This window comes from Aphelocoma coerulescens, chromosome 14, assembly GCF_041296385.1.
Source record: "Aphelocoma coerulescens isolate FSJ_1873_10779 chromosome 14, UR_Acoe_1.0, whole genome shotgun sequence".
Taxonomy (NCBI): domain Eukaryota; kingdom Metazoa; phylum Chordata; class Aves; order Passeriformes; family Corvidae; genus Aphelocoma; species Aphelocoma coerulescens.
In genome coordinates, this window is record NC_091028.1 from 7,924,641 (window position 1) to 7,949,208 (window position 24,568).

At 38.2% G+C, this 24,568-nt stretch overlaps 1 protein-coding gene across 2 annotated transcripts in view; it reads right to left on the minus strand.

Moving 5' to 3' along the window:
• The window catches only part of SNX29 (sorting nexin 29), a 115,975-nt gene that overhangs the window by 9,566 nt on the left and 81,841 nt on the right, over positions 1 to 24,568 (minus strand). Inside the window, exon 21 of one of the 2 annotated variants that reach the window (XM_069029507.1) lies at positions 3,998 to 9,563. The exons of the other annotated variant lie outside the window; for it this stretch is intronic. Coding sequence (XP_068885608.1) covers positions 9,434 to 9,563 — 130 coding nt within the window. The 3' untranslated portion in view covers positions 3,998 to 9,433. Of the gene's footprint in view, positions 1 to 3,997; positions 9,564 to 24,568 lie in introns of those variants that run through there. 2 annotated transcript variants of the gene reach the window in all.

Consider the following 24,568-nt stretch of genomic DNA (forward strand, 5'->3'; position numbering starts at 1 on the left):
AGGAACAGCATGGCCAGCAGGACAAGGGCAGTGACTATCCCCCTGTCCTGGGCACTGCTGAGGCCACACCTCAAGTCCTGTGTTCAGTTCTGGGCCTCTCTTCATGACAAGAACTGGACATGGAGGTGCTGGATCATGTCCAGAGAAAGGAACAGAGCTGGGGAAGGGGCTGGAGCACCAGGAGCGGCTGAGGGAGCTGGGAAAGGGGCTCAGCCTGGAGAAAAGGAGGCTCAAGGGGGACCTTGTGGCTCTGCACAACTCCCTGACAGGAGGGGGCAGCCAGGGGGGCTGTCAGTCTCCCAAGTGACAGAACGAGGGGAAATGGCCTCAAGTTGTCCCAAGGAAGATTTCGATTGGATATTAGGAATAATTGCTTAACCAAAAAGGTTGTCAAGTCCTGGCAGAGGCTGCCCAGGGAAGGGGCAGAATCACTGTCCCTGGAGGGGTTTAAAAGTTGTGTGCATATGGCACCTGGGGACATGGCATAATGAGGGACTTGGCAGTGCTGGGGGAACAGTTGAATTTGATGATCTTAGAGGTGTTTTCCAACCTAAATGATCCAATGATTCTATATAAAATTGGGAATGTTAATAAACATAATTTAATTTCCAGCTAGAAACTGAAATGTAGAAACTGTCAGTGTAATTGGCACATGTTAAAGCATCTTCCTTCATGGATGAAGTAGCATTTAAAAAATAAGGAATAAAATAAATAAAAAGCAAAATACTGACAAAAATTAGGCATTTAAAATTAGTATTAACCTGATAAAATATTTTCTTGCTATATTCACTTAACCTGTAAATATTTTTCACAGATTGAAGCTATGTAATAGCAATATGAAATCTATTTTATAATAGCAATAATGCCCAAAGAAAGGCCTTGTTTTTTGACAGCTCTGGCAGATGTTAGTTGGAATAATTAAGGCTTTTTTCATGCAGAATCTACAGAACCACAGAATATTCTGAGCTGGAAGGAACCCACAAGGATCATGGAGTCCAACTCTTAAGTGAACAGCCCATACAGGTATCAAGCCCACAAAAAGTTGATAGTGTAGGACTCACACTGAGTAAAACAAACCTTCGATGTACCTCAGCTGTTTCTGAACAATATGCAGCACCAGGAATAAAATTAATCATGAAAACAGTCTTGACACAGATCCATGCTGTAAATCAAATCTCTCCGGATGGGAGAGAGTTTTTTAAGTCCTTGCCAGGAGTTAGTTTGAGAGACAAATGGAGACTTTCAGCTTTCACTGCTGCTAGATAGTTGTTTATTAAGTCTTATCAGAGAAACAGAGTCACTAGCATGACCCAGACATAGCACAGAGCAGAGAATGCAGGAGAAAGCCTAATTATCAAGACTTACACAGCCTTTTAAAGATAATTTAACCAATGGTTACTAAAAATGTATATTATTTTCACTTTCCTACCAATTATTCAGTAACACAGGCAGGAACTGTGGAATTTTTTGTTCAGTAATCCCAAATTACTTTTACTGCAGAATATGGAGTAGTAGAAGAAGAAAAAGAAGGTTTGTAGGACAACAACAATCCTCCATTTTGATATTTTTTGCTCTTATCTATTCACTACAAAGAGAAGCCCAAAACCTCTGAATTTTTCACCCTGTGACAATCTTACATAGTAGTCTATCACCTAATTTACACCATTGTATTTTCTAGTTCTTGTCTGATAGTTGGCAATCTTTTTCCATGGACAAAAGTCAAAACACTGTTGTTCAGGGGGGTAAAAACCCTTCAAAACAGAGAAATATTCTCGGCACTCTGGGTTCCTACATAGTCTTAACAGGAAAATGGAGTAGTTAAAGTCAGAGCTGAAGCACTATGCAAGGGTGAATTTGTCAGCCACGAACTCGAGAAATACTGGGGAAGGGCAGATCTTAGTGATTCAGCAGAGACCCCAAAAATAGCAAAAGCTCAACACAAGCAGGTGAGTATGAAATAAAGAGTGAATCTCCAAGCATACAAAGAGCATGGAAAGCTTCCCACAGAATGACCAAGCCCAAGGCCCCACAAGCTTGGTATTTGGAACAAAGTGCAAGTGCAGAGGTTCACCCAGAGCACAACAGTTTGCTCAGCACAAAGCTCTGAAGGCAGGACATCTGTTAATGAGGGCTCACATGACTGAAACAATTACAAGCTGCATATGAGTAAGGCTAGAAGGTGACATTAAAAATAAAGACATTTAGCAATGACAAATGCATTGTATGGGATAAGGTATATGCATTTGCTGAGCATCTTTAAAATACTAGGAAATTTAAAAATGTAGGAAATGGCATGGATATTGTTGAATTGGAAATAAAAAGCAAGTTATCATCATGATTCTTAGAAATTGCACATCATAAAAGCCTGCTGTCCCAGTGCAGGTCAAAAAATGGCAAGAATAATTCAGAAAATAGGCATGACACACACACACAATCTGCATGATGATTTTCTAGAACAAAATCAAGCACGACTTGCAATATATCAAAATGTCAGCTATCTATTTTAATTTGGGGAATACAGTAAGTTCACTCACAATACTTAAAAGGTCATTCAGAAAAACTGAAGTGCAATAGCAAAAATCTTACTCTAAACATGCTCTTTCTTCTGACAGATCATTTGTACAAAGCTTTTTCCTTATTTCCTTAAAGTTTCTAGGGAAATTTAAAAAAAAAAAAAAAAAAATCAGTAAATCCTCTGCAGGTCCTTTCCTGAAAAGAAAAACTTAAAACTCTGTAGGCCCATGTAGAAATGCCAAGCTGTTACAATTTCCCAAGTGCAACCTAAAGCTTTGCCTGGATGCACAGAAAAATCAGTAGTCCCTTTAAATTATCTTGTTCTTCCCAAGATTTTAAAAGTGGCAATTAAGCAGCAGCATCCCAGCATCTGGAGAAGGCAGTGGGGTACAGGACATAAAGGGTTACAGCATCAACCCTGTTCTTTCCAGCCTTCTCCAGCCCAGGGTTGGGAATCTGGTTGTCTTTCCCCAAATGATCAGATTTTACCCTTCCCGTGCAGTTCAAAGGCTCAGACCTTTTGCTGCTAGGCAGGAAATAAAGCTCAAGTGGCCAAGAAACACCCACTCAGAACAGACACTTGTTCTGCAAGGCTGAAACTCTGCCCCTGGTGCAGGGAGATCTCGAGTCCATACAGTCCCAATCAACAGCCTGGGGCTATTTGTGGTCTAGTACTGCAAGCAGACAGAAAAGGGAAAAAAAAAACACATTGCTTGAAACTATTAATTTAAAGTTTATAAGCATAATTTTGCTTTATGATCTTAAATAACTGAGATATGAAAAGCAAAAACAAAATCCTAAGGACTGCCAAGACTAATTAAAAGTAAAGTTCTGTCATCTAACTCCTGTAATGACCCCTAACCTGCCACGGGTTTTAAAAGATGCAGATAAACATCACTGTAAATTTTACAATAAGTGTCTGTCTGTTTTTAACATGAACAGTTCAACTAATTAGATTGCTCTGTAATGGTAGTGGCTTGAAGAATTTTAACTGAATTAACCAGCAGATTATTCTGTGAGTATGAGGAATCTACTAACTAAATTATTTTTGTTAAACTACAGCTCTGTCTGGTGGAAATTGATTAAATGCATGTAATGCTTCCTTTTTAAAACTTCCTTTTCCACATGATATGGAAGCATCCAGTTATGAACTGGATATGAATTGCCAACTGTATCATATCTCAATAAAAGGAAATAAAACAATCATATGTGGACTCTGAATGTAAAAATGCCAAACACCTCAAATGTAGTGGCATTGCCTGGCATTGTTTGCCCTCCTGCTTATCTAATGTGATTATAAACTGAAATGTTCAGGATGGCTTTCAATAAATACTACTTCTCGTATGAAGAAGTAAGATTTTAACAAATTAAAGTCTGTTATGTACATACATCACTCTAGAAACACATTGAAAAAATGAACATAAATCAAAGAAGCAATTACAAAACACCTGAATAGGACAAACAGGATGTATAAACACTCTACTTCAAAGAAAAGATGTCATTTTTTATTTTCTTCTTGGTAAAGTAGCATATTTTAACCAGGTTACAATAAAATTATCACAGGATATTAAAAAAAAACCAACCAACCAACCAACCAAAAAAAACCAAAACAAGAAGAAAGTATTTAGAAAATTTTATATACATACATTTGCTTAAAAATTCTATAATGTAAACATTAGCATAGCAAGTTAAAATAATATTACAGTTTATTAATACTTATTTGAATACTGTACATATATATGCTTAATTAATAATGTCTTTTCTACAGTTTAATAGTAACAACAACAAAAAAAATCCCTCCCCTAAGTCAAAAGGGAAATTCAACTTCTTCAGTTGTCAACAGGTGTGGTCCCACATCCAAGACACTTAGTTCTTTATCTCAGTGTTAACTAAGAAGGAAAGCACAGCCTTTCAGAACTGCATTTTTAACCACACTTACATTTTTATAATTTTTAGTGTCTTAAATGATTAATACTCAAAAAGCCACTTATCACAGTTTAACTACAGTCATGGCATGGAGATAATTTCTGAAATCTTGTTAAAGGAACTGATTCCCCTAGAGGGAAGTGCAATAAATTCTGTTTTGATGCAATAAAATCAATATTCTTTTTTGAGTCTGGTCATCTGCAGCAATTTGTAAATCTGGAAAAGTCATTCCTTTCTAAACATTTCAATGCTGTTGTCTGGAATAAAGTCATGCCATTATGAACGAAAAATGAAGCCATTAATATTGATTAGAAGTATGCTCTCATTATTTTGGTAGAAGGAATTTATAAATAATCTAAGTTCTCTATAACTGGATCATAAAAGCACAGTTAGTGTAGAGTGAGAAATAAATGAAATGTACAGTGTCACACCACTGTAGAACAAGTGGTTTATCTACCATTCAATATGTGAAACATGAAGCAGGTTAATTGATATTTTTAAACACATTTTATATTTCATATAGATATTTTCCTATAGTAAAGTGTTTCTTTGAATACAGAATGCTATGAAACTACCAAATGTACAAAATAATAATCAAGTTAATATTCCATGTGATGCAGGGTGCTGACTGAAATACTCCAACCTACAGAAAGTGAAGGAGAGAAATCCTTTACTTTCTTGAATTGTTTAATCACTTTTTTTGACTCAAGATCCAATACAGAAGCATTACTGTTGTTTCCAAGGAGAAAAATGTGGTTTTGTGTGGAACAGGTTTCTTTTCATATATCCTAGAGTTCCAGCTGGAAGAGCCCAGGGCTGGTTCCAAGATTTGCAAGAGTGTATAGCAGCAGGATTAGGTCAAAAAGTGGTGTTTTTTTCTTTTAAACAGCTGTTCCACAGGTTTCTCATAGCAATTTCAAACAGGTAACTGTATTTCTATCCACAGGTATATATTATCTGTTCTCAGAATTCCAAGCCATTAGATGAGAAACATTCTGGGGTGGGGTAGTTGAACCTTTGAAATGTCATGAAACTTCTAGCAGAACTGAGATCCTTGCATTCTTTGAAGGAAAAAGAATGACATCAATACCAAAAAGCACCAATTACTAATGCTGGTAACAAAATACCAGGTTCTTAAACATTAATATGTCCTGGCAGAAGCATCATTAGTTCACTGGGGGTTCCCCAAGTCTCATTTATTATTACCTTGTTGCTCTGAGTCAGTCAACTGCATTTGTTAGTAGGTTCTTATTAATTAATTTGACAGCTACCATGTAGATATTATTCTGTACAATAAAACATGACTGTCAAAAAAAAAAAAATACCACCTTAGCAATAGGTCACAATTTTGAGCCATTAATCTTTAGTACCACGCTGTTCTTTCTCTAAATACTCATATTAATTCAATCACAGTGGTTTATGACTTGCAGTAGATTCTGTAAGGTAGTATAATTTGATTACAACTCAACATCAACAATACATCAACAATATATTCCATTAAAAAGACTGGCTTTGAAATGATCTTCCTAAGAATATGTGACTTAATGGACATATCAATTTAAGCCTTTATAACTTTGTCAATATCTTGCCTCATATAAATCTTGGAGATTTATTATTATTATTATTGAGAACTTTAATTTGCAAAAGCCCAGTCAACACATTGCACTCTCAATAATGAATGAGAGAATCTCTAAATAAATGAGATTCTGAAAAACCACAGTCGATCTATGAATACTGATGGTCACATCTGCAAAAGCTGGAAGAGCTCTGCCTGCTCTGTGTGTCTTAGGGAAGTGTTCATGGTGGATGTGACTGGACAACAGCCTTACAGTAAAAGTTGTGCCACTTTTTTACAGTTTATTTTGAACAGTCACTAAAGGATCCAGAGGAGAAGCCCTGGATCTAAAGACAAAGCAGGAATGAAATGCAAACAAGACCACAAATTGCTCTAGGCTGGCTCTACCAGCCCACAACCCAGGGCTCCCAGGAACAGCTCCAGCACCCAGCCTGTCATGAGTCCTCTGTCCTGCAAATACAGCACTGGTCACTGGTGCCAGCAGGAATGGTCAGTAATGAATTAATTAATAATTCATTAGTAATGAACCCAGTACCTCATTGTGAGCCACCCACTGAGCACGGACGGGGGTTTAAAAGAAGTGAGTCAGCCAAAGGAAGTTTAGAGCTGAACAAAAATTGCAACTGTATGGAATTGGGTGAACAGAATAAACTGATAAAATCATTCCACTGACAGAATCATTGTTACACTTACAGGTATTTCAGAAGAATAATATAACTACTTAGGATTCTTAATACCAACGGGCCAACCTTCTTCAAGAGGCTTTGCTGGTTCTGGTGAATGAACAGAAGAAGTGGGATTTGTAACAGATACATAGGATTCTAAGGGCCTTTCAGAATGTCTTGAGGTGGTAGAAATTTGGGCATTCCTGTCAGTAGGCACCTACTTGCACTCATGCAAGTACCTCAATAGTCTTCAAAAAAAACAGGGGTATAAAGTGGGAATGCCACCTTGTGAAGAAAGGCTTTCATTTGATTATTTCCTGGGATTTTAGAGAAATGACAGCTGAGCTTTTAAATGGATTAGTAATGCACCCATTATGGTATCTTGTATCACCAAGTGAACATTGTTTGCAGACTGTAATCTTAGGAGCTGATACACAATTCAGCTAAAGTTAACAAAGAGCAATTTGTATACGGTAAACAAGTTTAGTATTTTTATGTGATTTACATACATACATAAAAAATTACAAGAAGCAAGATAATCAGGAATGAAATAATTTTAAGAGCTAAATGCAAATACAAAAAATTCCTTTTAAACAACTAAAAAGAAATTCAGTCTGCAGTAAATGAAATTTCTTACCATTTGCAACTTGCTGAATAAGAAGTACTTGAATCTTTGAATTATTTCTTGAAAATGAATACAGCTTCATGTAACAGATACATCACAAAGGTTTCCACACAGTGTTTTCTTTCAAATTTACTTGCAATTCAGTGTTAGTACATGTGCCATATTTCTATTAACCAAGTCTCCACTTTCTGAAAAATAAGTTAAAATTGTTTCAAAGTGGGACCATCACTATAGCTACTTTTCTTTCCAACGAAGACATATTAAACCATCAGCAGTGCATCAGACTGAAGAGTTTGGAGAAGCTACTTAACTGTCAATCTACTCACTTTCCTTTCTTCTTAGTAAGTGTCCCACTGTAACACAAAGCACCAACAGTAATTCATCTGTTAATGAACACACAGCAGCGAGCTCCCAGGCTGGCCTTTGGGCTTTTCTGTTTATCTGTGTGGTAACTGAGATCTCTTACTGACTGAGAAATATGGTTTCATTTCTGTGACATGATTTCACCTACTGAAATTTCTGACCTGGAGAGTGAATCCCACTCCTCTCTGCCACATTTTGCTGTTGAGTGCAATCTAAAAGCTGCATATTTCAGTGGTGGGAATCCAGCACATGGGGCTCACACTCAGGCACTCTGGCCCACTGATGCCACTCACTGTGGGTAACAAAGCCCTTCTCACTTGAGAGGTGCCACTGAAAATGGCTGGACCACTGACCTCCCTGAACAACACACACTGCTCACAGGTTTGCAGAACACAAGTTCCAGTTTGCTGGAACTTCAGTAAAGCACTGAGGTACAAAGTCTGTTATTAATCATCACCTTGTTTTTTTTTCCTGGAGAATAATATAAGATGTGAATATTTAATATAATGAAAGGATAATAAAATGACAAGATACATCAATTTAAGTAACATTATCCCAAAAAACTTCTGAGAGGAAAGATGTTCTTACATAAAGGAAAACCAGAATACAATTGATAGAAAATTTGAACATACACTGCTTAAAGTTAATGAAGAGAAGAAGATAGCTGAAACATAATTAACTGCCTACGGCAGTGCAGCTAATGGATACTGAACTGGATTCCAGTTAATCCATGTCAGGACTTCCATCACTTGTAACAATTCTTGTCAATTCTTTAGTTACTCTTACAGTAGTAGCATTACCAATTACTTTTCAATAAGAGGTGATGGGTAACAGGCACTTTCATTACAGGCAATTTTTAAGTATCACCATGTGAAGGGTTTTACAAAATCAGATTAAGAATTCCACCCTGCCCTGTTAATGATGGACTGTTCTGTAACATAAACAACAAATTAATAACAAAATATAATCCAAGTCTTAAAAGCACTGTTCTGTACCATGCTAATTTTGTGTGTCCTTCTGGTGGTTTGTAGAAATGAGTAATATTGCACCTGCCTTATAGCAAGACTCAAATTTCACTAAAAAATTATTACATTCTCTGATTTTAAAGAATTACTTCCCACAAATGAATGCTATTGAGAATATATAACTAGAAATGTACAAAAGCTATTTTTCCACCTGCAATGTTTTTCTCATCATCTACATTGTCAAGTTTTTTAAAAACCTTTGTGTGTCAGAGGTTTACAATAAAAAAAAAACCAAAACAACCCAGTCTTTCTATTTACAAAAGGTAATAAATTAGTGAGGTTCTTTTAAGCACATCCTTCTGACATACTAAGTAGTGATAATCATAAAGGTTCTACTAAGGAAAAAAAAATTGTCTTGACATGAAGCCCATGTCTCTCTGGAACAGAAAACTGTACATGGAAAAAAGGGACAACATAATACAAACAAGGAATTCATTGTGACAGAAGGACTTCAGAGGAACAAAGGAGAATTTGTGCAGTGCCGCTTTACAAAACAAAGGAAATGCCGATCAGTTTGCTGAGCTCTCGTGAAGAGCCCTCGTATTCTTTTGAGAAAGTGATTACTGCCTTCCAAAGTAGTTAATCAGGATATGACCCTTGGTAATGAATGTCTCTTTTCAGGATTTAAGTTGATGCAGCTGTAGTCTCTTCAGGAGCTTAAATTATAAATATAGGCTAGGAAGGAATCACAGAACAATTTAAAGTACGTGCTGCCCATAGTGACAACTAAGGAGAAGGGTCAGAGATCACCACTCTGAGGCTCCAGGCTCCGGGGCTCCCTTGGGTGGCTGCGGGACAGTTTGGGGAAGCGGGTGGTCACTCTCGAGCGATTGCTTTTGCTTACTGGTTCTCCAGAGGGTGGGATATCACTAGGGAGACAAAAAATAAACACAGAACAGCTAATTTATGTCATATGTAAATTGTTGTGTAGTATTTCCAACATGAAAAAAGCAGATGTTATGAGAGCCTGGCACATGACTGCAAAGTACAGCACACATCTTCAACATCACAGAATTGCATTCTTTCTACTGGTATCTCAAGTGTGAATTACAAAATGGGCTCTTTCAGAAATGAAAACTAGTAGAACTTTATATACTTTATGGAAGATTGCAAGTTACAGGATAAAAGCAGATCTCTATGAGTTGCAGTTCAGAAATGGTGGGAAAAGCATTTTGAAGTGATAAAAGTACAAGCAAAATAGACATGAGCTTGGATGATGCTCAATTAACAATCCTCTAATCATGGATGGATGTATCATTACATGATGAAGTACACTGGTAATACATCCCTGAATTCTTCAGTCTCTCCTGACCCACAACAGACTACAGTCTTACATGAATGAGCCTTTTGGAAAAGACTCTGAGAAGAAGTACATTAAGTTCAAAAACAAGCAGTAACAGAAAATTCCAGCTTACCTAGGTGATATTCAGGCTATAGACTCCTCGGAAAACTACAGTATAAAGGGATAGCATTGTACTTTTGCCATTCTTTTACAGAACTCCACATGGTTTTTAATTAAACTGCTTACACACACATCAATAAAAATAAAACTAAGTTTTGCATTTAGCAACTCAACTAAGCAATAAAATTACACAGCATACAAAGCCAAGCTTATTTTCACAAGTGAAAAATCCGAACCTTATAATACCTATCTTCAGAGTGTGATAACAAGTCCAAGAGGGAAAAATTGCTCATCTGCACTTCTGGCCATATTAAACAAACACAGATATATTTTAAAACAATCCCCAAAGTTCTCTGTGCAGTTCCTTTTCCTGCAGTGACCTTCCTCACACAGAGGTGAGACACTCCTGCCAGAGCCACAGGCACACTCAGGCCCCACTGAGGTGTTTTGAGCACCCACATGGGCGAGATCTTAGCACAGCAAAAGCCTTTAACTAGTCCTGGGACTGAGTGGAAAATTCACCTGCAGGCAGCAGAGCACTTCTGCAAGGAAGGGCAGCTGTCCTGCCCTGGCCATTGGCTTTGGAAGTACCCTACACACACAGCCACTCCCACAACGGTAAGAGAAAGAAACTACAGAAAAGCTATGTTCAATTCAGATGCTAAACAACAGAAAATAAAGTTTTGTGGGCTTTTTTTTTAATGGCAGAGTATTTAACTGGTCTAAGTTTCTAAGCAGAAAACTCTGAAACAGCTTTATTGAAAATAATAAAGGATTTTCCTAAATCAAGATTTACCACATTCCTATTACAGTATTTAGTCTTCCAAGGTAACTATGAAGTCCTTTGTGTGAAAAAATGTATAAAATACTTGTGGCATACATCCTCCTCTTTTTCAATAACCAGATTAACAAGTTAGATCTTTAGTTCCTTATTTGTCTTGTCACTAAAATAAAAAGTCTAAAAATTAGTTCAGCCTACGTTATTAATTATTGGTAGCCAAGGATAATTGGACTTCCAACCATGGCCCTATGATTTCTGATTCTGAAACTCAGCAATGCTATCTAAGTTGCTGTGGAGAATTCTGATCATGTGAATCCAATTTCAGCTGTGCTCATTACCATGGATTTCTTTTAGTAACATGAATATTATTACTCATAATTTTTATACTATTTATAAAATTGAGCAATGCAGTGTTGATACTGTAATGCTTGTAAAAGAGAGCATGTGACATTGGCTTCAGAGGGTTGTGATTTTGTTTTAAGATATGTATTTTTCAGAAAATGTAAACGTAAAATAATCTAAATATCAAATATAAAATGGAATACATTTAAATGTTCGCCTCACTGGGCTTTGCTCAATCTAAAATAGGTTAATTCACCAGCACGATGGCCAGTGCTGACAGAGCTTTGGCTTTCTGAGGCACACGGAGCTTCCTGGCAGGTACACAAGGTGCTTTACCTTGCAGAAGAGAGCATGAGTTGAGCACAATTACTGTAATTTGGTGATTGCTTTACAGAAAGCACATTTTAATGCACAAGCTCCTCCTGCTGGCATGTCCCCAAAACGACATCAGTGCCAGCCCAATGGAGCAAAGCTATTCAGAGGGAAAAGGGCAAAAGGGGCAGAAGGAGTTCCCCTAAAATGAAGAGAGATGAATTAATACCAGTCTGCCTTACCAGGCACGGCTGAGGTAATCAGGTCATTTAGGGTAATTACATGAACACCAACGTCTGTGAGCAAAGGACAGAATTGCAAATAATTCTGCTAATGTAAATGATGCTACTCCACAACATGATATGTCTAATAACTAAATTAGAGGTTAATTTATCTTAAATGTCTTAGCTAATTTTTATAATGATAATCTAAGACACATCATTATCTAATGCAGGTTTACAGAAATCAATGTATAGCTGAGGAATTACATCTTCATGCATTCAGCATGAAATGAGAACTGGAGCTGAAATTTAATTGATCAACTTCCATGGAAACAGATGTTCTATGGGGGAAGAAGTTTCAAGTATTAAAAAGGAGTCATAAATTTAAAAGTCTTTCAGTCCCTTTTCATCCTCCCTTTTTCTAAACCTGATGGGAGAACCAGCCATCTCACTTGCCTGCTTCAACTCTGGCTTTTTTACCAAAATGACCAACCCCCCAAAACATACGGTAATCAAGTAGGAGGAAAAGGTTCCTCTCCCATCTCTTCTGTCTCCTGTTATTAGATTTAATAACTTATCTGTGGCCTTGAGGTCAAATGATACCTATAAAGTCTCTGGCACGAAACAAGACACTTCTAGAATGTACTGACAGTTCAACTGGTCAAATATTCCATGAACTCTTGGACAGTGGGATGAAGACCTTAAAATGATCCTGTCCATATTTCTGGCAAATGCACATGAAGGTGGAATTGAGACAAATCTATTTTTGCCACCCTGTGTTTGGGATGGAGAAGGAAGAATACACCATTACCTACAAGGTCTGCAAATCCTCTCATTTGTCACATTCAGTAAAAATAGTCCCTAGGTTAGTTGGGGGGGGATGGGGGTGCTGAGTTAGGGTTCACCTATAGTTGATGGTTTTACTCAGATTAAGATACATATTTAAAATACTTAAATCTAAACCAGGGAGTAGCTGTGCTGCAGTAACTCTCCCAGCCCAGCTGCCCAAGTCCCTGAGGTAAGTAAGCACTTACTCTAAGCCTGCACCTTTCCCTGTTTGGCTTTAATACAACATTCTGGTTTTCATTCTGTTGCCTTCTGAGGCACAGAAGCCTGAGCAGCGTCCAATTTTCTAGGCCGAGCCTGGCAGGCAGAGAGGCTTGCCAAGCACTGCCCTGTTCAGCAGTGGAATGTCCACGTATTAAAGGCTCAAGTTCTTTTCTACATTCTCACCTTGGCCCATTCTGAAGAAAAAAGCAACCTGCTGAGACAATCAATTCCTCCTTCCCACCGGGTCATTGTTTAGCTTTTAAGCATTCCTGATTGATCTGCCCAGCGTTTGTTTGGCAAATGATTCAGTTTCATTGATTTTGTCTTGGTGTCAAGTTCTGCCTGAGGTGCCTCTATAGAAAATAGCTTAAAATAACCGGTCCTTTTCATCAGCTGCTGGTTTATTCATACCTTTGATTTATTGCTCTCCCTGTATCCAAATGTAAACTGTATTTTATGGGGTTTTCTTTACATACTCAGCTTATGGAACTGCAGTATTCTCTTGGCTGATGTTGTGAGCGTTTACATGAAGAAATTTATTTCCCAGCTCACTGCCTATTCTTCAGGATAAAATTAGAGAGAGAAGTTTCTGATAAAAATAGTATAACATGTCTGCAATTGGAAATAATTTTGTATCAGACAGAGATCAGAGAACAGAAGTAATAAGCACATCTTGGGAGTGTAGCAAAGCTCAGGATCAGGCATTTCATGTATCTATCTATAGATCTATCTCACATGTAAATGCCTCTCTGGAGACATTCTAGTTTTACTTGAGTTATATTAAACACACCTCATGAAAAAAGGCATTTGCTTCCAGATAAATTTGGTGACTTTTGCCAGCTTCTTGTGTTATTAATACTTTGTTAGTCATTATAATAATCTAATTCTGGTTATAACCTCAATGTTTAATGTGGTGCTCAGGCAGGCAGCTGCTCAAAACAGTACTGTTAAGCAATGCCCAGACTATATCAGGAGATCCTTATTAGACAATTGAGAACTAATATCTCAGCACCTTCTGCCAATTAAAATCAGATAAGACACCTGTTTAGTGGCATTATTAACTAAGATTCTGAATTCACCAATTTCACATACTGTAGTAACTCCTGCTTTGCAGTCAGCGGGTTAAACCCTTGTTTCCAGTTGTTGTAGTGTAAAAATAATTAGAGACACATTTCCTGCCACTGCTCCCAACTTTGTAGAAATTAAATATAATTATTAATGAGAAACTGTGATCTCCATTTGTTAATATAAATGTCTGATTTGGATGTTTAAAGAGTCAGTTATTAACAGAAGAAATAGAAAGAGAATCCCTCTATAGTACACTCTGACACTGAAAATCCTGTAGAGCAAAGTTGTCAGGTTACAAACTGAATAATCATTTCCCATCAAGATTAGATCTGAAATGAAATTTCAAGAAATGAAAAGCATTAATTCTGATATTCTGTCCAACTATTTGGTTAATGTACAGCTCATTCTCCTTCCACATACACACTTCTAGACCCATGATGTATTTGATCTCTTCTTGCAGTGAAATAATGACACATAATCGTGTTTCCATTTGTTATAATTCAAAGTACCCTGACTTGAACATTCACATGCTGTAATTCAGTTTCCATAACAGCATGAAGACTTTCTTCATCAACATCTGCATTGTTATTTGAATTTTTCTGTAAACCATGACACTGTACATAACTCTGATGACACAATATTTTTTCCCCACTAACTTCACTTTGAAGTTGGCATAACAAGATGGTTACTGTATCTAATAGTTATATAACTGAATAATATCTGTGTTATACATTCACTCAGGAAATGCTCAGAACCCTGCAAAGGTGACCTTTCATCAATTTCCATCTAAGCAATACTTATACTTAATATTCTCATTCCTTGCTTTCTCCTGCACAATGACCTCTGTGTTTGGGAATGGTTACTGTCCATGTGATGCCCCAGACAGAATAACAGAATGCACGAACACTGTGCTCTGGCAAACAATCCCTGCACAGCTAACTAGGAAGACAGAAATCACCAAACACAGAATTACATGTATTTATAATTTATATATTTGGTTTTTGTATTCCTGTGCTCAGTTGAAAGGCAGGAAGTTTGGCTGTTCCCTATCATTTACCTGATCCTGAGCTCACTAAAGCACTGAGATTAATGGCAATAAAAAACTTGGTTCATATTCCTGCTTTACTTTACCATGTCAGACTTTCAGCCTTCAACACCACCTAATTTCATCACCGGGAAAGGCAGCACAGTTACCAGTCTCCTCTTTTTCCATGGGCTCGGGAGCAAACAGCTCCTGGTGCTTCAGCTCTGAGCTGGGCAATGGCCCTGGTGCAGTGAGCTGGCTGCTGTGTCCCTGCTGAGGGGCTCTGTCCCCTCCATGCTCCCTGACTCTTCTTTGATCCAATATTTGGAATATTTGCCCCAAAGCACTGCCATGTGCAGCTTTCAGTGAGTTTAAAATCCAAGGGAATAATGAAACTTAGCTCTCTTTGCTTTGAGTTTTGCCAGTAAACTGCCATCATAAAAATCAACCTGCACAAGCAATTACCATCATTATTTTATTTTTAAGAACAAGCCCCTTCTTTTAAAATTACCATAGAAGCAAATGGAATGAGAGAGAAAAGTTGTAACCAAAACATGTTGTTTTGATCTTCCAAGGAAGTGCTTGAGTTTTAATTGCTCCATCAAGTTAAGAGGTATCAGCTGCTTCTCTCAAGTATCTTCATTTCTCATGAAGATTACACGATATTAACATGTGCAAAAGGCAAGAGAGAGCTGATGTGACCATTCTCAGGGTCAGATCCAGATTTGAATCAATGTCACATCCAAAATAACAGCTACGAATATAAAAAAATGAACAAACTTAAAAACTGCTCCTAGAATTATAATCACAACTTTTCTAGAAAATATGGTGGCAGTGATAATGTGAAGAACACTGCTCTACAGCAATCACTCTTTCTGGGTTTTAGTTTTTAAATACTACGGGCATTGTATTGCACTTCAACTGTAAGCTTGATACAAATAGTGATCCATGACCTAAAAACCTCAGAAATATAGGCCATAATCTCAACCCGTGGGAGCTTTTAAACTGTTCTTCATTTTAGTCCATTATTTAGTTTTCCTAAGATAAAAAAGAAATTTCCACTGAGTTGGATAAGCTCGTAGAAATAGTAGATCTGCACCTGGCAACATAATCACAGGGAGAGGGTTGAGACTTGGCATAGTGGAATTAGATCTGTACTTTCTAAATAAACAAAAGTAATCAAGATGGGGAAATATGTAAATAAATGAGTACCATCAACAGAATAACAAGGGAAATGCTGACTTTGTTCTTGGTAATGGAGACAGGGACTAATGTTTACATTTAATCCAAGACAGAAAAGGAAGCTCATGGAAGAATGACATTGCCTGGTAAATGACTGAGGGAGCCAACTTGGGATGCAACAATCTTGATGGATTAGACAGAAACTAAACAAGCATCAGGCTGGCCAGCAAAAAGACGACCACAGTAATCAGCAACCAAAATAACATTTTCTGTTTAATCATATTTTAATTATTTTCTCTGTAAAAAAAGAAAATGTCCATGATAAATGCAGATCATCCTTTTTTTTCTCTATGACTTCAAATTAGGTTAACAGGCAGCAAAATCTGCTACTGACTCCAGCGGGAGTTCAATGCATGGTGCATTGCTGGCCAGGAGCTCCTGAAATTTGGGGTCAGCTCTCCAGGTATCATCAGAGTCTTTAAAAAGTGTATCATCTTGGTCCATCTATAACTCAGAACTTTGCCAATGAGTTCAAAATAAAAATAAAACAGATTTGCAATAAGCTTGCTCCTGTGCCAGAATATTAGAGAAGAATCAATTCAGGACACCAGTGAGCAGCCGTGACTCTCCCATTGCTGGAGGCCACTGCAGTGTAGCTCCAGGGCTGGAGTGACATTCCTGGCAGCTAGGAGCTGCTGAGCCTTCTCAGTTCTCAGCTCCTGGAGAAGCCTGTAAATGGCTACTGCTGCCCAAAGAATCTGCTTCTGGAGGCCAGCTGAGTTTTGTCCCACAAGGAAACTATCACAACATCACAGGATCACAAGACAGGCACTTTCTTCATTTACCTATGAAATCCCCTTCTTGTTTCTTTGAGTTATGTGGCTTTGGCCACATGAAGATTTTGCTGTTAGGAAGAACAGTCAACTTTGATAGAGGACATTTTATGGCTCCAAGTAATTTTTGAACTAAATAGTAAATCCCTGTCCCTGGTTTAGATGCTCACTGAAGCACCCGTGTGCAGAGGTCAGTATCACACGTGCACATGTACGGTACCAGAAGGCTGTGAGATCATGCAGAATTTTATCTTTGTTGGGGTAGTTCTGCTTTGCCAGCAGGAGAACAGCCTTAGCAGACAGGAGGTGAAGCGTGTGCCTGCAGTTCCCCCTGCAGTGGTGCTGTGCTGGCCTGAGAAGCAGGGAGGAGAGGCTGTTTGTGCCCTGCTCAGGTTACACACAGAACTTGACTGCAGTGACAGCTCCACAGGCAGACAGGAAGCCTTTTCATCTTATCCCTGCCCTGTACTTAGAAATGCTGGGCACTGGATTTTCTTGGAGCCTTGAGGATTTAGATGCATTTTGACTCCACTGTAGCACTAGCAGTAAAAATATGATAAAATATTCAGTCTGCCTGACAATGCAAACCAACCCCATTTTCTTTCCCTTTGGTCATACCTGGCTATTCTCAATAGCTGATGCTTTAGGATTTATCTCTTTTAATATGTAGGATTCTTCTACTGAAAGATTTCTAACAGACTCAGACATTTAGAGCTGTTCAGCATATATATATGATTTACTAGATTTACTGTATTAAGACTAATAAATTAAATCTCTTACAAAGAATTAATTTATGAGTTCTTAAGAATAAAATTTGAGAAACAAGATTCCAGAGGCCAGATACACATGGAATAGCAAGAAATGGGCTCTGCTGTTTGCAAGGCCCATATTTCTAACTTTCAGACCTAAAGATTAACAGGTCTCTTTCTACCACATATCATGACTTTTACTAAACTCTTAAGTGTAATTGTATTACACTTCTAAAATATTAATCTAAAAATAAACCTTCATACTGCTGTTGGTATAATCAAACTGTGGAGCACTGTGTAATTAATACATAAAGACCTGAAGAAAAATTACTCTGGTCTGCTCTTGGAGGTGGTGATCCCAGCCACCCCAGTACCAATCCTTCCTGGAATTTTTGTTTAAAATTGGGTTATTTGAGCAAGAGTAAACTGAAGAAGCTTGTTTAGCTATAAAGCAGATCTGTATTATGTGCAGCTATTCTGGCTCCATCCTCGCAGACCAGCAGGGCCTGATGTCAGACTGATGCTGTAAATATGCAACGTTCTCGCTGGGTGTTGTCCCTGGGTGAGGGCCATGCAAGGGACAGGGAATGGAAGCATGGAGAGGAGGAGTATCTGTGCCAGCCCTGCTGCTGCACACCAACCAGCACTGGGTGAGGAAGCTGCCTCTGTTATTTCTGCACACACCTCCAGAGTTCAGGTCATTTGGCATTTCTGAACTGACATTTGGCCTAATTTGTACCTACAGAGGATGTATTTGGAGAAGTCTGAAGCAGTCTAAAGTAAAAAAAAAAACCAGCCAAAATCACTTCCTCCTTCCTGGTTAATGATGTGAAGGACTATGGCAGGGAAGAAAGCCTGCAGAGTATGAATTTTTGTTATTAATAGACAAGTACCTGTAATTACACCAAGTTATTCTACGATACTTCAGCTAACTGTTCATGGATTCTACCACCACAGCAGTGCCAAACATATTAAAAATACACCACAAAAATAGAACCCGAAACACAACAGAATTGAATGGATTATGTTTACAGCTGGCAGATAAGCAAAACCAAGGAACAAAGCCTCTGCAGGATGTTTTGAATTTCAGTGATGGCCTGTAGCTAATTCCTGCTGTTTTCACATGAGAAACTGATGGCTGCTGCAATATTTTTCAGTACAAGTTCAAATGAGGAAAAGAAATAACCCACCTCCTTTTGAAAAACCGTGCAGTTGGGCATAAACAAACTTGTTATGGTCTGGATTAAAGCCAAATACATGCACAAGTACAAAGATACCTCCCTTATGAAGATTATTTGCTTTATGTATTTGAATGGATGCATCCAGTTTTCCATTACTGTCAGTATTGCACAGAAAGGAGTATGAATAAGCACTGGAAGACTGCAATATAAGATGTATAAACAGATTGTTCTAAACCACAGTTTCATGAGTATTCCTTACTGCTTCATATGCTAAGATGAAGGAATAAAGTTTATTTTCCATCTCTCAGCATAGCTTTTTTCATTCCTCAAAGTCTCTTCTACTGTGGAAAAGTAATTAAACTTAATCTTTGGTTTTACTCCCAGTGAAATAAGCATTATAGTATTTTCTTTCAATACTCCAAATCTAACAGTTACATTAATAGATAAAAAAATCATGTTGTTTCATTAGCAAATTATTTTTTTTAAAACCATTCTACTAATTCTGCCATTCAAGCAATTATGTAAAATTTACATGTGGGAATACATTTGCACACACTCATTCTGATTTAAAGAACAATGTATTTTCTATAATTATTCCCCTTCTTCCCCCTCCATAACAGATTTCTCAAGGGCAATTGCACTGAGATATCGAGATTTCAGGGGATCTGGAGCAAACATCATAAACTCATGTCTGAGAGCTCAGCTTGCAATATTTGTGACAATGCATTACAGAAATACACCACACCAAAACTGTTTGCAAATGCCATCCTGTGCCAAAAGTGTTTGCAGATGTCACAGAGAACCACCCAATATGAACAGGGCCCTTGGCTGAATGTAGAGCAGCTCCCTGTGCACCAAGGCCTCATGTGCAGGGTGCAAACACCAGCAGTGTCCCACTGGAACAGGCATCAGGCAGGAATGAAAGCAGGCAGGGACTTACAGGGGCCATTCATGGTTTTCCTGCATCAGATACCTTGAAAAATGCCATTTTCCATTCCACAGAGTATCAGAAAGGCAGTCTGGTGTTTGGGAACTGAAGAGAGAACAGTGCTCTATGCCTGACTTGAAGGAGACCGAGCCAGCCTGGTAGGTCATATAAATTAGACCTGGCTTTCCAAACAACAAATGCCCTAAATCCTGTTCTCACTGGAGATGCTGCCTTTGTACATCCAAAGCACATATGCTGGTCTGGAAGTTCTTCAGTTCTCCCACATTTTAGAAACTCGTAGAAGAAAAGTGATTTTTAGATGGCCTGCATTGTTGGCAAGTATCTCTATTAAGCTTCCCCTATTAATAGAATTCAAGCTGAAAATGGCAAATTGAAGTCTTCTCTTGAACATACACTCTGAATTTCAGCAACTTGTTTGCACCAGGAGTTATCTCATAAACTGTGTCTGTCAGTTTCATGACTCTATGTAAGATTTTACTAAGTAAAGAATTAAACATTCAAGACGGGGTTTTGTGCAGGTCACATCACCCAGGCCACACTAGTGTAATTTATGTAATATATTTTGCATGCAGACTGGTTAAGTGAGTGAGAAGCCCTTAAGTTCCTTTCAACACATCAAAGAAAATCAGGAGTACAAATAACCTCACTCTTTGTGACAATTAGTATGGCTTCAAAAACATCTTTAAGTGCCACAGTTGCATGCTATGCAACTCCTAAATGTATTACAACTACAATATATATGATAAATAAGATATTATTTCGTTTGGTTTCTTTCAGTCTCATTAATCAGTTTCTATTCATTCTGTGAACATATATTTAAAGAATTAATTCCCTCTTCAGTTGTACATTTCAAATTCTAATCTATAAAAACATCACTAGAAGAGTTGTGGGTTATGAGAACTTGTCCATAGGGGAAGCACACCATCCCATCTGCCCCAAGCCCTCACGCCATCCCACCTACCTGCACCCTGCCTTCAGCTGGATGGAGAAGGGAACTTGGGGAATTTCTCCTCCTTCCAGCATTGTGCCATTCCCACAAAGAGCTCAGATGTGGGATCCAGGCTCACTGGCTGCAGTGGATCAGCACATCCTCACAGGGGGAGTCCCCAAGGCCTTGTCCCAAGGACCAGGAGAGGGAACTTGGGGTTCTGGATCCCCGAGCTCCCGGATCCACCTGCACTCGCACTCTGAGTGACCAGATGGCTTCTTACAAAACAACATGTTCACATCAACAGTGCTCAAAACACTTTCTGCTGGAAACTTGTTTTCTGTCAAGGACCTGCAGATGGTTCCCTTCCCCTACCTGTGAGCTCTCCAAAATACATCTCCTGAACTGGCTGTTATGCAATCTTCATATGCTGAGATTTGACTGTGAATATCTAAAGCTGGCAATTTGCTTAAAATAAGCTCCAGAAAGAGAAACTTAACAAGCAATTATAGATCAGCTAGTTTAAATGCAGCTGTAGAATAAATATTACAAACTGTTTTGTAGGATTTAGTAGGCCAAAAAGTAAGCTTTAAAAATCACAATTTCATTACAGGGAACTCATGTAGGTTTGGGCAAGGCCAAGAAATAGGCTCAAGAAGGACAAATTTTGTGAAAAGAACATTATACAGCTCCATCAGAGGTATCTGTGGGGTGTGCACATGACACAGTGAGGCACCTGAGCCAGTCCTGAACAACCATGCAGTAAATGGCTCTTATCATCCACATGTCCCATTATGCATTCATTCCAGTCACTATAGGCAATTTAGTGTACTCTCACCTGCTCAGCTTAAAAAATTACACTGAGAAGAAAATTATCTTCACATCAAATATTCACTTTGATTTTTTTTTTTTTTTTGCCAGTCTGGCGCTCTTTGATGACTTGGATGCTACATAAAAATATGCATTAGGATGCAATGTAATTCTATATATTTGTGGGCTTTTTATATTGAAAATTCTGTGCCCAGTTGTATTAATATTTGGGGCTTTGATTGAAAAGGGACAAAAAGACACAGCTTTGGTAGTTCCAAGTATGAGAGCTCCCACACGGTGGAAGGTAGACACGGTCATACAGCCAGTACATGTAGGTATCTGCACTTGCTTACACTCCCAGCATTTTAGCACATCTCAACTATTGATTCACTGAGTTGCAAACTCCTCTGTGCTCTCCTCCTCTGAAAAAGTCAATTCCAGCAGAATAACAGAGCAAATTGTTACAGACAGAGAGGATAACTAGGAAATAAGGTGTCCAGACAGATGTAGTCCCCTTGACTAGGAAAAGTAGGATAACACATAGAAAATAAAACTCTTTTTCATTAAATTAGGTGTGTTATTGAAGCAACGTTTTAAAAAGAATTCTACTCAGACAATCATGCCAGAAACTGATTTACATAGTAAAAAGAAATAATTAGACTTAGTTTCCTTTACAAATTATGTAATTTTGTTAATGAACAAAAAAAAATTGAATCTTTGATAAGTACTATTATTTGAAGGCAAGAAGAAGGGAAATGTCCTGTTATATTTCTTAGCTATCCAAGTAGAAATATGTTCTATGTGCTTACTAGAAAAGTTTTTATCAATCTTGTAGAGATGTCACACTCTTTCAAATGTGAAAATTTCGATTTCAATGTTTTACAGTTGTCAGTAATCAGGTGCAGGCTATGAGTTTAATAGAAAGCAGGTTTATAGACATTGGTTTGTATTTGACTGTTTTCATGGTTACACTTTGCAACTCTTGATTCATCATTTTGCATGAGAACTAAAACATATATTTGTTTTATCCAAGATTTAAGTACAACACCATGGCATTGCTTCTGGAGACAAACACAGCACAAAGAGCCCATTAACCCAGCACAGAGCTGCTGAACAGAGAATCCAGAATGCACCTATCCCAGCTCTCAGTGAGACTGAATTTCACAGAGACAGACTGGGAAGTGGGGCTGCCAAGCAGGCTGAGGCTCTGGGCAGGCCTGGCTGAGCTGGGCTCTGTCCCAGACTGAGCAGCACCCACAGCTAAAGGCAAAGCCACAATGAGCCCAAGGTGCCACCGTGCTCCGAGCCAACCACAGCCCTGCCCAAACAGGGTCCCCTGTCCCCTCGGGGTTGGGTCTTCAAGGCACATGGATCTCGTCCCTATATTCCATAGAGTTCATACCTTAGGCCTGAAGAATGAGCACAGTAAACTGACACAGATGATATCACAAATATCTGCATTTTAAATATTATTAGAAGTGCCACCTAGATTTAATTTTGTGAGTATTTGCATATGCCCCACACATGCACATTTCATACTTTCATATATCCACTTACAGTATCCTGGTACCAATGAACAGTTACAGCAGAGTTTTAGAACTGCACAAAGAAATTGTTTCCTACTAAGGAAATACAAAATCTAGAGTCTCAGGATGAGTAGAGTACATATACTGCTGAATGGAGAAGACCAACATATAAATTACTTTAGAATTTACTAAATGTTTACATGAGCAAAAATTGATTTTAAAGTATGGAGACAATGAAGTTGAAGATAGATGATGATTGCTTGTGCATTTTCCAAGTTTCCAGTACTTTAAAAAAAATCATCCTGAATTATGCTGAAGGCACTTCACAAAAATATATTCAGGGAATGAAAAGGAGACAATGGAAGCTTACAGAGCTGAGGATTAAAGAATGAGAGGCAGTTTCACTGAAGCACACAGAGAACAGGTCCATTGAATGCCCACCAAGCTGGTCAGACAACTAAAGCAGAGGGATCTCCTCTTGCCAGGCATTTACTTTGCTCTGTACATGGAGTAACACCTGAATGCAGAATGTTCCTTGCACCAGACCTTCTCATCCCAAGATCCTACATGGAGCTGAATCTTTACACACAGTAAGAATGTTCTAAAATACCAGAATCACCCATGCATATTTTTTTCAAGGCTTGTTTTCAGAAGACAAAATACCTTCTACACAGTGTTTAAATAAAAATTCTGTGCCTATGGTGAACACCTTTCATTGCTAGTTCAGCTACCGTTGCCATTTCAAAAAATGAAAGAAAATCCCAACACACTTCCAATGAAATGGCTTCTTCTGTGTGCACATAAAATGCAGTAAAGAAAAATACATCCTGTGTAAGTGTTCTTCTTTACATTCCTTTCTACCATTTTCCCTTTTTCACCTCATTTTAATGTACATTCTCTTCAATCAGTCCAAACTCTCGTTCACTCTCCTGCTATTACATTTTACAGCACTCATCTACTCTTACTCCATTCATTTATTCTTGTATTCCCTACCTTCTCCAGTTTTCTTTCTATAATAATGCACATTGACAGCCACAGCACTGTTACTCACTAAACCCCAGCTATTGTTTGCTCCTGTTCATGCCCAATTCTCTCAACAAACTCCTGTGCTAAGTTGATTCTACATAGGTGAGTCAAATATCTGTTGTCCAGAAATCATCATTCCCACATCTCCCCATGTAAACCAATTCCCTCCATCATTAACATCAAGTTAGTCATCTCTTTCAAATCACTTCACCCCTTTCATGTTTTAGTTTGCCCTCATTTCACATTTCCTTTATTACAATATAGGCCTCAAGTCCCTGTTGACTCACTCTGGTTTTCAGCCACCCAGACCACAATCGCAGGGTGACACTGGACTGCCCAAGCTCAGTGAGCAAATCTTACTCAGTATTTGACAAATTTTTATTCTATTGCTCTACCTTGCCAAATATAGTTAATGAAAAATTCCAGTATTTTCAGTACACTCCTCTGGGCTGAAAACCTCACTTGAAAGTTCTTACTGAACAAGTCACTC